The 14,884-nt window shown below is 56.5% G+C and overlaps 1 protein-coding gene across 1 annotated transcript; it reads left to right on the forward strand.

Moving 5' to 3' along the window:
* Positions 1 to 1,549: 1,549 nt before the first annotated feature.
* LOC104322341 (bone morphogenetic protein 8B-like) lies at positions 1,550 to 14,351 on the forward strand. Its single transcript, XM_069803067.1, has 7 exons — positions 1,550 to 2,027; positions 8,812 to 9,004; positions 9,788 to 9,936; positions 10,784 to 10,978; positions 11,622 to 11,701; positions 12,067 to 12,177; positions 13,568 to 14,351. The coding sequence occupies exons 1-7, from the start codon at positions 1,577 to 1,579 to the stop codon at positions 13,715 to 13,717; spliced, it is 1,329 nt and encodes a 442-aa protein (XP_069659168.1). The 5' UTR covers positions 1,550 to 1,576; the 3' UTR covers positions 13,718 to 14,351.
* The last annotated feature ends 533 nt before the right edge of the window (positions 14,352 to 14,884 follow it).

The raw sequence follows: 14,884 nt of genomic DNA on the forward strand, positions 1-14,884 counted from the left end.
TTCCACAGTGTTAAGATTTTTAAGTACGAGAGCTGGAGCTGTTTATCCCGTGCGGGGAAGCAACGGCTGTGCCAGCCACGGGGCGTCTGCACACAGATTTCCTTGGAGAAGGGAGCAGGGAACCGCCAGCCCCAAAATTAAAAGGCCCAGGTGGGTGGGTGCCTGCTGGCGAGGGTGTTCGGTGGTGTGGGTGCCCGCCGGTGGGGATGCCGACTGATGAGGGTACCTGTTGGATTTGGGTGTTTGCCAGGGAGAGCGCCTGGTGAGGTGCATGCGCGTGTGGTGGGGTTGGGTGTTGGTGAGGTGGGTGCTCGGTGAGGTCAGTGTCCGTGGGGGTGGGTGCACAGGGTGAGTACCCATTGTGGGGGGGGTGCCCATGGGGATGGGTGCTGCTGAAGTGGGTGCCTGTGAGGGTGGATGCACAGGTTGAGTGCCCATGGGTTTGGGTGGCCATGGGAGTGGATACCCAGACCTTAGGGTGCCCACAGGGGTGAGTATCCGTAGAGGTGGGTGTTCATGGATTTGGGTGCCTATGGGGGTTAGCATCCATGGGGTGGATGCCCGTGGGTTTTGGTGTCAATGAGGGTGGGTGCCCCATGGGTTTGGGTGGCTATGGGAGTGTGAATGCCTGTGGATTTGGGTGTCCATGTGGGTGAGCATCCCTAGGGCTGGGTGCCCATGGGTGTGGGTGTTCACAGGTTTGGGTGCCCACGAGGGTGAGCATCCCTAGGGCTGGGTGCCCATGAGAGTGAGCATCCCTAGGGCTGGGTGCCCATGGGTTTGTCTGCCCACATGGGTGAGCATCCTTAGGGCTGGGTGCCCATGGGTTTGGGTGCCCATGAGGGTGAGCATCCCTGGGGCTGGGTGCCCATGATGGTGAGCATCCCTGGGGCTGGGTGCCCACAGATTTGGGTGCCCACGGGTTTGGGTGCCCACGAGGGTGAGCATCCCTGGGGCTGGGTGCCCATGGGTTTGGGTGCCTATGGGTTTGGGTGCCCACGAGGGTGAGCATCCCTGGGGCTGGGTGCCCACGGGTTTGGGTGCCCACGAGGGTGAGCATCCCTGGGGCTGGGTGCCCACAGATTTGGGTGCCCACAGGTTTGGGTGCCCATGATGATGAGCATCCCTAGGGCTGGGTGCCCATGAGGGTGAGCATCCCTGGGGCTGGGTGCCCATAGCTTTGGGTCCCCACGGGTTTGGGTGCCCATGATGATGAGCATCCCTAGGGCTGGGTGCCCACGGGTTTGGGTGCCCACGGGTTTGGGTGCCCACGCGGGTGACCATCCCTGGGGCTGGCTGCCCACAATTTCGCGTTGCCCAGCGATGCAACCCCATGCCCCGGGGGCCTCCGGGCGGGGAGGGCCGGGACATCCCGGAGCCGGGGCCGGGGCGGCGCCGCCGGCGGGACCGTCCCTTTCCCTCACCCCACCGGGGCGGGCCGTACCCGTACCCGTACCCGTACCCGTACCCGTACCCGTACCCTTACCCGTGCCCGCACCGTGCGGGCGGGGGGTGCGGGGAGGGTAACGGGGGCGGGGGGGCGGGGGAGGAGATAACCGGTTCGGGCGGCGGTGCCATGGGACGCTCGGTGGTCCCGGCTGTGGGTCGGGGTCCTTTGGGTGCCCTGGCTCTTCTGTGGGCGGCGGCCGTGCTGTTCCAACTGGGCACCGGCAGCGGGCTCCTCCGCCGCCGCCTTCACGCCGCCGGTTTCCTCCAGCGGCGCTTGAGCGGCGGCGAACGGCGGGAGGTGCAACGGGAGATCCTGGCCGTGCTGGGGCTGCCCGGCCGGCCTCGGCCGCGGACCCCCGCCGCCTCCCGCTCCCCCGCCGCCGCCGCGCCGCTTTTCATGCTCGATCTTTATCACGCCGTGGCCGGGGAGGAGGAGGAGGAGGAGGAGGGAGAAGAGGAGGAGGAGGAAGAAGAGGCGGCGGTATCGCGGAGGGTGCTTACCGGGCTTAGCACCCAAAGCCCCCCGCCCGGTAGAGTCGTCAGCCGAGCCGATACCGTCGTCAGTCTCGTCAATCTGGGTGAGCGGGGGACCGGGACTGCGGGCAGGTTCCAGGGGGCTTTGGTAGAACCGGGGAGACGGGAGAAAGGGGGGGGACACCGGAGCAAACCGGGGCGTACCGGAGGGACCGGAGCCCGCGGAGGCACGGGGGAGGGTGTACGGACAGGAGCCGGGCGGCTTGGGAAGGAGCGGAGGGACCGGGGAGCACGGACGGACCGGGGGGGGACCGGAGCGGAGCAGGGAGCACCGGGGGGGACCGAGGGGGGGGGTCACCGGCGACCCCCCGGGGCGGGCGGGCAGGGGACCGGAGCTGTTGCCCCGACAGCTCCGAGCATCCCTCGGTGCCGGGGCTCTTTCTCAGCGCGTCCCAGTTCAGAAAAGTTTTTTGTGCCCAAAGTTGAGCTTAATAACTGCGGGAGAGCGGGCGTGAGGGATGCGGTGGCCGTGGGGCTGCAGCCTGGGTGCTGGGAGAGGGTCACCGTGGGGCCTGGCAAGGCTGCGAAACCCAGTTCGGCTTTAAGAAGTGGAGAGGGAGAAGGGGAAAGTCATGCAGCGAGGGTGGGCTGAGGGTTGGTGGGCTCGGGACCAAGCGGAGTCACCTCGGTGAGCTTGTCCCCAAGTTGCAATGAACTGGGATGCTTTCCCCCCCCCAAAATGCTATCCTCATCGTAACACAGCGGCAGGAGGCTGGAAACCTGGGGATGAGAGAGGCTTGTCCCGCTTTAGGGAGTTGCATTGCCCACCCTGCGCTCCCCATTTCGGTGGGCGCATGCGAACTGGTTGCAGAGCGAGCGGGGCACACAGGCGGGACAGCAGCTCTCCCGTGCCAACAGCAGGGTGGACCGAATTACCCGCGGTGGACCATTGAATCACGGTTCAAAATAAAATCCTCAAGGTTGCTAATTATTGCTGGAATCCCGTCCAGCTGGTTACTGAGCAATGCTGGGTTCCAGCCACCATCCTATTTCCAGGTGGTTGCGTGAGCGGCAGGGAAAGGAGGGCTATTTCCAGCCAGCATCAGTGGGACCACGAGCACTCGGGGTGCAAGGGGTCCCCCCCATGAGGGCAGGCACTGCGAGGGGGTTCTAAACCCAGCGGGATGCACAAATCCAGGCATTTGGATACGCAGCTTTTCTCTGCTTCTGCTCATTGCTTTAAGGGGTGTTGGGGTGTCCCTGTCCAGGCCAAGCACATTTGGGGAGCATTTGTGCAAAGGCTGAGGGATGAGTTGCGGGGCAGGGCGGGGGTTAGTAGGCACGGAGCAGCGTCCTGACCCATGAGCCGCAGATGTGGCCAGTGTCCTGGGCTCGGGAATGCCTTCCCAGCGCATGGCTGGATTTGGCTGCTGCACCGTGGTGTGCCAAAGGGCGTGCAATGGGCAGGTGCCTTCCCATGGCACCACCAGGGACCAGACAAGGGTCCCTTTTCTCCCCTGTACCCCTCCAGACCCCGCACGGGGTTCCCCCCCCCAGCCAGTGCTCTGGGCATGGGGAGAAACCCTCCCTGGGGAGACCAGGCAGGGAGGGGATGTGCACCCTCGGGAGGAGGTATGGGTGAGGGAGGGCCGTGGATGTGTCTCCCAAGTCCTCTCCATCCATTCTTACATCCCCTATCCCATGTGTGGATGTAAAGAGGTCCTGGATCTCCCTGGGACAGACCCTGCGGCTCCGGGTGGTGGTCAGGGGAGCCCACGGGCACAGGCACCCAGCACCCAGCTCCCATCTAGAGCCCTTGGGGCTGGGGGGGCTCAGCATCCCAGGGAAGCTGAGACCAAGGGAGGCAGATACTGGGGCACAAAATCCCAGCTCTCCTCAGCACTCAAGACAACACACAAGCAGCAAAAAGTGCTTTAAAATGGCCAGGTTTGATGACAACCAGGGTGGGAAGTTTGGGGGGAGCTGGGGAGCCACCCGGGAGGTGTTGGTGCTGGCGCAGGGGTGCTGGCACCGCTCCCCTTCCCAGTGCTCCTGGAGCATCTGGGAGAGTAGGGAACAGAGTTCCAGCCTTCAATTTGAATGGCTTTGATTTCTGCGGCTTCGTCAGCCCCTTCATGTTAATTAAATAAATTTTTGTGGGAGAAGGCTAGCTTTCATTTACATGCATAATTTGCTGCACAATTACCCTGATGGGGCATGCAAATGGGGTAAGTCGGTGCTCCATTGGGCACTTGGACCTCTTTGCTCCCAGCCAGCCCGCGTAGCCCTGTGTGAGCCAGGCCGGAGCACGGCTCCCAACGGCACACCTTTTTCCTGGGAAGGGGAAATGACAAACCTCCCCGGTGCACAAACATGTCCTGGTTTGGGCAGGCAGAGCACCCTGCCTGCCTGCTGGCCTGGGCAGGTGATGGGGTTGGGGACAGCGAGGGCCTCCAGGCGCTGGGCGGCCAACCAGGCACCTTCGGTTGGGTTTGGTGATGATGGATCCACCCGTCCCGTCCTGCTCGCTGCCTCTTGGCGTGAAGATAAAACACTTCATGTAAGCCTGACCCATGCTATTTCTGTGCCCTAACTGAAGGAGTCAGGTGGGTTGTATTTTTAAGCCTGGGGTAAGGATGGGCTTTGAGATTTCTTCTCGGCCAGGGCTGAGCCACCAGCTGTGAGTCACGGTTACACGCAGGGTATAATCACGGAGCAGAGAGGTTTGTAACGGGAAGGCAAGGAGGAGGCTTGCAGCGTGCCCGAGCCCCCCGCGACCGCCCATCGGCACCACAACACACATGTCCTCCCTTTCCCTTCCCGGCGTCCGCCGCCATCCTGGGATGTGGCCGGACTGCCCCCGCGGCCGACGCGGATGAAGCGGTGGGATAGCTCTGCCCGTGGCCGGACATCTTTCTGGCAAACCCTGGCTTCACCGGGTGTGTTTCTTGGGAAGAGCTGGGGGAGGAAGGCAGGGCACCTTTGCAAAAAATAGCTGCAGTGCTCCGGGCGCTGCAAGGAGCCATTAGCGTGGGGTGGGAGCTCACGGCAACCTCTTTAATTTAGCCGGTGAGTTGGGGTGTGCTGCTCCGCTCCCCGCGCTGGCAGAGCATCGCCCGCTGCCGGCCTCGGTGCCCGGGCAGGTGCTCGCCTTTGCGCCCACATAATTAGCAGCAAAATCCAACTGCTGTCAGCAGCAGGGTCAGGATTTTCCCACTCCTGAGCTCATGTCGCAGCCGTTCGTGCCTCCTCCTCTGGGCATCCGCAGCGGCTCGGCCAGAAAACCCGGCACTGCCGAGCGACGTGCGGCAGCTTTTTCCGGCAGTGCGGGATGAGCCCGTGCAGGGGTGTCGGTGCTCTGTACGCACCTGCTGTGCATGTTTTAAATGGGAAAAGCTTTGCAAATAGAATCCTCTGGGGTCCACCTGTGACACCATGCTCTCAGCCGGCTGTTTGTGGGGCTGGGGGAGCGCGGGGGGGGATGCAAGCGGGGACCAAGGCTGCCTCGCAGCCAGGCTGGGGGTTCCCGGTGCTGAGCCCCATGTCCTGCGGCTCCCGATGTTCATCTCGGGAGGATGGAGGAAGCGCTCGTGAGACAAAGTGGGAGCCTGGCAGAGGCTCAGCTGCATTTCATAGTACTTGGGATAACTCTTAAATCTCTCCCTGCTTTGGAAAACCTCCGGAGCTTATTTTTTCCTGCTTGCAAGTGAAGGATAGCATCTTCCTTGCATCTCCTTTAAACCTATTTTAGGATTCAGAGCACTTGATGTGGTTGAATATCCTGGCATTTCCTTTTAATTTAGTGTCTGGAATATGATCATGGGGACCATTGGGAGCAGCCAGGACCAGTAATTATGACTGATGCGCAGTTATAGAAACAGAGAAAGTTTACAGTGAAAAAAAGTGTAGCTAAAAATAACCTGGGGAGCAGGATGAAGGGCAGGCGGCCCCGGTACCCCACCTCTGGGAAGAGAACGGGAGCACGCAGGGGGACACAGAGGGGCTCAGCCCAGCTGGAGCTGGGCATCCCTGGACAGGGATTGCATGGCCCCATTTTTTTTTTTTTTTTTTTTTTTTTTGGGGTGGTGGGAGCACACAGCATAATCATGGCATTCAGCTTTGGGGAAAGACACAGCAGCTCTTGAGGGGAAGACGGTAAATGCCAAAGGAGGGGGCAAAGAGAGCAAAGAGCTTGGGTTAGGTTTTTTTAGTGTGTCTCATCTGCAATCCGGATAATCCGCCCACAGATAATTGAGGGTTGGCAGTGTGGCTGAGTCAACCCGCCCCGAATCAATAGCAGGTTCCCAGGCGCGACGGGCTCCTGGCCGGCCGGGGAGGGCCCATCTCCCATTCACACACACACACACCCCCCAGCACCAGCAGCATTTTAGCACCCACTTTTCCACCTGGGCAAAGGGCACTGGGTGCTTTCGGGATGTGACATGTGCTCCCCTGCTGCAGGGTCATAATTTTGCAGCCATTTATAATTTTTCTAGAAAATACGGTGATATTAAACCTCCTCCAACCTGCTGATCATCAGCTTGGATTGCTGTTTGCTGAACACTGTGCAGCCGGTCCCATCCCCGTCACCCTCCTCTGCGGTTCTAACCCCATGTCAGCACAGGAGAGGATGCTTCGCCCTTGGTCCTGCTCCACGAAATGGAGGAGAAAGCAGGGATTCCTTTTAGTCTCTCATCCCAGATACTAGGCAGCTCACTAGTAAGTCCAGCTCATTTGGTTCATCAAGGTGCACACCTAATTGGGGTCGCTTTTAGTGTTTCTCATCCCTGGCCAGGGCTTTCCCTCCCCACCAGCTCACCTCCCTCTGCCTTCAGCTCTGATCTCCATCACCTCCGCAGCATACAGGTGCAAAGATTTCATAACAAACTGCTGCTTTAGCAAAGGTTTTCACCCTTCTCCAAGGCTGAAAAATCACCCCAGGGACTTTTTTTGTTTTGCTGGGTCCCTGTAACCTCCACGGCTCTGCCATAAAATTCCTCCTGCCCTTCCCCGGAGGAATGTCCACCCACAGCATCGCTTTGCCGAAGACACTTGGCCCGTGAAGATCGTGCTGGTTTCTGAGCCAGTATTTAGTCTGGTTGGGTCTCGCCTGATGCCAGGGAGCAAAGGGGTGACCCATGAAATATCCAGGTGACCAAAAATACTCAAAGAGACACCGCTCTGTACCTGGGTGTCCCCCAAACTGACCGCAGGACCTCCTGCTGGGGGTTTATGAGTGAAAAAAACAAAACGGGGTGATTCCTCTGGTTGCGTTTTGGGGGGATTTAAGGATTTTGCAAGAGCCGTGAGGCATCGGTGGCTTCGGCAGCGTCTTTAATGGCCCAGGAGCATTAAACCATCAGCGATGCGTTGGTGGAAGAAACAGAAAAGCAGAAAAGAGCCTGAGGGGCTGCAGTGGGGTCGGGGGGCTGGTGTCCCCCCACCACCGAGGGGGTGCATGGGCCGGATCCAGCTCCTCGCAGCATCCTCCTGCCCGCAGCTGGCCACTGGCCGGGCAGCCTCCCCGTGGGAGCAGGAAGTGTTCTCCGCATCCGCCCCTGCCCGCCTGGCCCTGGGCTTTTTTTATAACATAACTTGTGGTGAGCCTAGTAGCTTGAGGGAATGTGGGGTTTTAAAAAAGAAAAAAAAAAAAAAAAAAAAGGGAAAAAAAGAAAGAAAAAAGGAAAAAAAAGAAAGAAAAAAGGAAAAAAAAGAAAAAAAAAGACCTGTGAATGCATAATTAAAATCTCAGTGTTTGGAGAGATGCGCCACGCTGCTCCCCGCTAATAAATGGGGGTGGCAACTTTATGGTGTATTAAATTTGGAATGTTTCCCCCCCCCCCCGGAATCAGTTAAAAATTGCATTTAAAACATGCATTTTAATTTATTTAATTATTTGTTTGTTTTATTTTTAAAAGTAAGCGCCAGGTCAGATTTGTTACGTTGCTTTTGTGCCTGAAGCAGGAGGAACTTTAATCACTTTAATTATATTCAGTCATAGCAGCTTGGAATATTTTTAAAGAACAATTTGAGGAAAATAATTACATATTAGAGAAACTGTGTGGGGCTGCATTACCGTAAAGAAAGACGGTGGGTTTTTTCTTTATGGACGTCAAAAAAAAAAAAAAAATCACCAGATTTTTCCTTTCCCAACATGCACTAGACTTCTGCAGAAAGTAGGTATTTTCAGTAAGAGGCAAGGTTTTATTTTTACAGAGCAGTGACCCAACAATCCCCCCTCCTCAGTTTTTCGTAGGCTGCAAATCTTTACATTCCATCAACCTGAAGCTTGCAGGTGAGGGGACCTGTGATGCTCAGCGATGGCCCCAGCAAGCCCCAGGCTGTCCAGATTTTGTCCCCCGAGCACCTGCTACCAGAAAAGCTTGCAAAAAACCCAATTCCTGCTCCAGACGGTCTTGCTGACCTCCAAAACTCAGGGGTTTGGGTGGGTTTTTCACCCTTTGGAGAAGTGTAAAGAGCTGCAGCCCCTAAATCACAGGACTAGGGGCAGCTTTTCAGTGCTCCCACCGTAGCCAAGCCTTTGTGCTTTTTTTTTTTTTTTTTTTTTAAATTAATAATGAAGACAGACAGCTGGGAGGCTGGTGAGTTTACAGCAAAATAAAGTCGGGGGCTATGTGCAAAAATAAAGGGCGGTTGCATCAAGATTAAAACTCTCAGGAGAGGAGAGATGGGAATATGCAGCAGCCAAGAGCTCAGTGGGGTGAGGGGCCCGGCGCCAGCAGGGTTTGTCCCCAAATTAGAGGCAAATCATGTCAGTGGGACTTGGTGGGGGGGCTGCAGGCTCTGATCAGCCCATCGGGGTGGCCGGTGGTGCAGCAAGGGCCACCGCAGCCCAGCACGACCCTCGCTGAGGCTTTTGCTCTGCAGTCGAACAGGACCAGGACATCTTCTCCCCAAAGCCGTACTGGAAGGAGTTCAGATTTGACCTGACCCAGGTGCCCACGGGCGAGTCGGTGACAGCCGCCGAGTTTCGCATCTACAAGGCGCGGGGTGTCACCCGCCACGCCAACAACACCCTCCATGTCAGCATCTACGAGATTGCTGCCGAGCACTCCAACAGGTGAGGGGGACGGGGATGGGGATGGGGATGAGGATGGAGACAGGGATGGGGATGAGGATGGAGCTGGGGATGGCGATGAAGTTGGGGATGGCAATGGCAGTGAAGTTGGGGATGGCCATGAAATTGAGGATGGGGATGGTGATGAAGTTGAGGATGGGGATGGTGATGAAGTTGGGGATGGTGATGAAGTTGAGGATGGGGATGGTGATGAAGTTGGGGATGGCGATGAAGTTGGGGATGGGGATGGCGATGAAGTTGGAAATGGGGATGTTGACGAAGTTGAGGATGGGGATGGTGATGAAGTTGGGGATGGTGATGAAGTTGAGGATGGGGATGGTGATGAAGTTGGGGATGGCGATGAAGTTGGGGATGGGGATGGCGATGAAGTTGGAAATGGGGATGTTGACGAAGTTGAGGATGGGGATGGTGATGAAGTTGGGGATGGGGCCCGCCACAAGCACCAGCCCCAGAACTTTCCCTTCCCACTACCATGGAAACACTGAGGGAAGCAGCACCACCGTGGCCGGCTGTTCCCACGCTTTCCCTCTGGGCAATGCTACACCCCAGCTTTTCGGCCAGGGCTGGGAGGATGCTTTTCCCAGGGCAGCTGCCACCATCATGTCTGGCACAGACGGAGGCACCGGGAGCCACGGTCCTGACCTGGCTGTGCCAGGACCTGTATGGACACAGGCACCAAGGAGTCATTGCCGTGAATTATCGCTCGTGCTGGTGCCCTTCGGGTACTGTTACTCACCAGCTCTTTTCCCCCCCCCATTTCTACAGGGAGTCTGACCTTTTCCTGCTGGATGTCCAGGACCTGCGTGCCGGGACCGAAGGCTGGCTGGTGTTTGACGTCACGGCCGCCAGCAACCACTGGTTAGTGGATCAGAAATACAACCTGGGGCTGCGACTCTACGTAGAGACAGATGATGGTAAGCCTGCCTAACCTACCTACAGCATTTGGGGCCAAATCCCCAGGAACTGTGCGTAGCCAAGGCACTTCAGGACATGGTTTAGTGGGCATGGTTGATGGTTGGACTCGACGATCTTGAAGGTCATTTTCAACCTAAATGATTCTATGATTCTATAACCAGAGTCCTCTCATCTCCCCTGTTGGTGCCACAGCAGGCGGTGGTGGGGTTTGTCTCCTCACTGCAATTTTAAATTTCCAGCTGTGATGGAGAACCCACGGGCGCCAGAAGTCGGCTGGGTTTGCAGGCAAGAAGCTTCCTAAAGGCATTCATGCTAATGGGGTTCCTGGTGTGGACTGTAATAACTCCATTAGCACTTAATGAACTCCTTACCTGGAGGGATCCTCGTGTGTTTGTGTGTGTGCGTGTGCTGGAGGATTAACCCTCTTCTCACTACGGGATCTAGTCTGCTTCAAAGAAGCATCTCCGCTCCCATGGAGGTGGGGATGACAAATGCCCCATCCATCCCCTTCCCTCCCAGCACACCGAGCTTTCCTCCCCAGTGGTGAAGGGGAAAATTGGTTGCTTGGGTCTCACTTGGTTTTAATCCTTGAATTGCTCTGCGTGACCATCGCACGGTGGCAGCCGTGCAGGGTGATGCCGTACCACCTCTGTAAGCTGCCCATCGTACACCCACCTGGGGGGCAAAAGCAGAGTGGGAGCCCTGGGTTGGGAGGGGGGGGGTCCTGCTGCTGGGGATGCTGAAATCACAGCTCTCCACTGCAAATTTCCTGTTTTTTTTTTCTCCTTGCTATAACCAAATGAGTTCATTCTGAGAGCAAACCAGTGCGTGGTCCCATCCCTGCAGGGCACAGCGTCGACCCGGGCTCGGCAGGTCTGCTGGGGCGCCGGGGTCCCCGCTCCAAGCAGCCCTTCATGGTGACATTTTTCCGGGCGAGTCCCAGCCCCGCGCGTGTAACACGGGCGGCCAAGCCCCCGAGGAGGCGGCAGCCCAAGAAGACGAACGACCTCCCGCATCCAAACAAGCTGCCGGGAATTTTTGGTAAGAGCTTTGCAGGGCGAGAAGTGGTCCCTATGGAAAACACCGGGCTCTGCTGCTGCCCTGATTGAGGGACATTCTGTTAGTAGCTTGCCCTGTCAGAAATCCCAATTTTGGCCCCAAGGGAAGCAGAACAAAGAGCTCTGGGTTTTTAGGATTGGGGTTGTTTGCAGTTCAGGAGGTGCAGTGGGTCTGGGGCAATGGTGTTTTGCAGGGTTTTCACCCTACCTGAATATTGGACTTTTTGCATCACTGCCTTTGGCTTTGAAGCCACCCTGGGAGGGCATCACCCCGGGAGGGTGTCACGGCCCTGGAAAGCTGTTCAGGCCGGAGGGGAGCGGGAAGCCCCAGCTCTCACAAACCCATTTAGCTTGGGAAACCCTTGAGGCCAACGGCTCTGTGAGCGGAGCTGGGATTTAGCCCTTCCCAGGCTGAATCCCCATGTGCCAGTGCTGGAGCAATAAATTTCAGGCCGGTCTGAAGCTTCTTTTCCTTTTGTGCAACAATGGAGGCTCCTCTTCTTTTGTTCTTTTGGACTAACCCTGATCATACGGGCTCTTCAATCCCACCCTTGAGTGGAGATGGCTGGGGAGGAGTGGGATGCTGGCACCGTAGGGCTGACGCTGTCTGTCCCCTTCTCCCACAGACGATGTCCATGCCACGGACGGGCGGCAGGTCTGCCGGCGCCACGAGCTCTATGTCAGCTTTCAGGACCTTGGTTGGCTGGTACTTATCTACTGGGAGAAATGAATGCAAAAAAAAGAAAATCCATCATTATTCCCCCCCTCCAGGCTCCCTTCCAGCCTGGCTTCTCCTGCCCATAAAGCAATCTGTAAGCAGTGCGGGCAGACGGGAGCTGCCGCAGCCCCATCCTGGGAGCTGAGAAGGCAAACATGAACTGCCACAACCCCAAACCCCACCGGTGACCCTGAACAACTCATGGCTCAGGCTGAAAAAAAATCAAAATAAACCCTTGCTGCTGGCACAGCTGCCCGGGGAGGAGCTGGCTGGGTTGTTTTTGCAGGTGGGGAATAGATGAAGGGGTGCAGAAGGGTGAAGTCCATGGCGTAATCCCTTTTTTTTTTTTGCAGGACTGGGTGATCGCCCCACAGGGGTACTCAGCCTACTACTGCGAGGGGGAATGTGCCTTCCCCCTGGACTCCTGCATGAATGCCACCAACCACGCCATCCTGCAGTCCTTGGTCAGTGCAACCTGCGATGGCAGCCCCGGGGGGGACGCTGGGGATCCTGGGGGGAGCGGTCAGACCCCGGCGGGTCCTGATGGAGAAGTGGATTTGGGGCTGGGCATGCTTGCATTTGAGAGCATTTAGGTCGGAGGGTGCGGTTTAGCTCCAGATCCCAATAAAGCATCAGTGGGTGCGTGCACATCTGGATGGGTGCTCAGCCGGTGGGGAAGGGCATCAGGTCACCCATGCATCCTCCTCGCCAGCCGTACACGAGGGTTTCATCCAAGGTCCCACGAAACGCTGCTGTGGCTCAGCACCCAAACATTGGGCTCAGCATATTCCAAGCAGGAAGGCTTTAATGCCCCGTTTTTCCCAAACCCACCCCACATCCCAGCCGGTGCTTTAATTTCTGGAATTTCCTGCCCTGTGAGTGTTTGATTTCCCAATGGCAGAGTCACACCGGCTCCGGTGTTCGCGGTTAATTACAGGGAGCGCCGAGTCCTTGGCCGAGCCTTTGAAGGTGTCACCTGGTGGGGTTTAATTTTTCCATTAACGAACCTGCCAGAGGCCCCTTCCAGGGCTGGGCACGATCCTGGCAGCGGCGGGGAGGGGTCCCCTTCCCCCCCTACACCCACCCATCACCCCTAAACCCAATGCTCTTCCCGAAACGGAGCCGTTTGGGCAGGATGTGAATCACCTGGCGCCCGGATCTGGCCCTTCTGGGAAGCGCCGGGGCAAACGTGGCTGGGGAGCTGTGCCAGCCCCAGCCTGTGCTGCAAATAGCAGGGTTTGACAGCAAAAACACCGGACTTCCGAACTGGGAGAGCTCAGCTGCCCCTGCAATAAATTAATCGCACATGTCGGGTAAAGCCAGCAAGGGTTGCGTGCGTCCAGCAGCCTGCGAGCCTCCCAGTTTACGCTGTATAGCAAATTACTGGGATAACGTGCATCCTGAGCAGGGGATGACTGAGCCGAAGGAGAGTCGTGTTGAGAGATGTGTTGTGTTCTTAAGATTTTAGTGCAAGATGTTAAATTTGGGGCAGCACTGAGCCTGGAAGGAGGATCTCTATTTGCAACAGCACCCAGCACCCCCCACCCCCACAGGAGTGAGACCTGCACTGCCCTGATTTATTTTTTTTTTAGCCATTTGCCTATTTACAGTGAGAAAAGGGCCCGGAAATCCCAAATTAATGAAGGGGCTGCCTTGCCTGCACAGTGCCATGAGCCCCGCTCCAATATAAACTGCAGCAAGGACTGCCCAGAGTTTAGAATAAATATTTTTGCAAAAAGCTGGAAATAATCTCCTCATTCACCCGGGCTTTTTGCAGTTAAGAGCTGGTTTGATGCTTTTGCTTCTGCCTGGAGCCGCGTTTGCCGGCGCTCACAGGCTTCATCCATCTCCCAGGTCCACCTGATGAAGCCCGAAGCCGTCCCCAAGGCGTGCTGTGCCCCCACGAAGCTCAGTGCCACCTCCGTCCTCTACTACGACAGCAACAACAACGTCATCCTCAAGAAACACCGCAACATGGTGGTGAAATCCTGCGGCTGCCACTGACCGTCGGGTCCCATCCCCATCCCTGAACGTCCCAGCCCGGCTCCACCAGAGCAACGTGACACTGGGTTTCTGCTGCATGGGTGGAAGAGGAGTTTCACGGGCTGCATCATGGCAAAGTCCATTAATAATAATAAATAATAAATAATAAAAATAAATCCCTCCCACCCCTTCCTAGAAGTGGATGTAAATAATATAAAACTTTTATTCTCTGACCGCACTTAATGAGACACATACATATATACATACATATATATAGGGAAGAGAGGATTTGTGGCTGGTTACGTGTCTGTTTTGTTCGTGGCTGATGTGTTTTCCCCTCGCGCTGCTGGCTCACAGGCTGCTGCAGTCTCTGGTGGAGGCAGTTTGGGCTGAAGGGCAATTAGGACACGGGAGGCGGCATCTGAGTTGCTCTGGGATTGAGCTGTTTCTAGCCATGTATGTCTAACTAACGCACCTCTACCCAGCGCTTTTAATTCCCTTAATGAAAACACCGTCAGCCAATTAAGTAGCTGGCTGACTAACCCGCTCCTGTTTACTCAAAGTTCACAAAACTCAGCCAGCTGGAAAAAAAAAAAAAAAATCCATACTGAGCTATGACACTGTTATAAAATAAACGCCTAGTTTGGAAAGTAAACACGTAGTTTCTCTTGCTCTTTGTTTTTTAATAAATGTCACAGCACAGCAGTGCTCTGTTCGGTGGACAGGATTTCGCAACGAAAAAATACTTGGGGTCGGCTATAATTGTACCTATTTGCTTGAAAACGAGCCCCACCAAACTGTTGTGATGTTGTGAGTTTTAGGTCAGGCTGCGTCTCCCTGGCCGGGAGGGCGGCTGCGCTCACCGGTGGATGCTTCCCGTGGGCTCACAACGGGGCTGCGGCCGCACCAGCCCCAGGCAGCTTCCCTGGGCTATTTGCACAATTAAGTTACTTATTTGCTCCGATTTTAAAAGGAAAGGGCCTGGCCTGTTCCTCAGCTCGGGTGCCTGGGGAACCTTGCGTCACTAAACAAATAACGAACCTGGCTTAGCCAAATGCAAAGGAAAAAATCCCAGTAAACCCACCAAAATAAGAAAGATCTCCCTGCCAATGCACGGCTTCCTGAGAAAAGGTCTCGCTTCTTTGGAAAGATTTTATCTCCTGACTAATTCCATATGAAATCCAGCTC

The sequence above is a fragment of the Haliaeetus albicilla genome, chromosome 16 (assembly GCF_947461875.1).
Source record: "Haliaeetus albicilla chromosome 16, bHalAlb1.1, whole genome shotgun sequence".
In the NCBI taxonomy this organism is placed as follows: Eukaryota; Metazoa; Chordata; class Aves; order Accipitriformes; family Accipitridae; genus Haliaeetus; species Haliaeetus albicilla.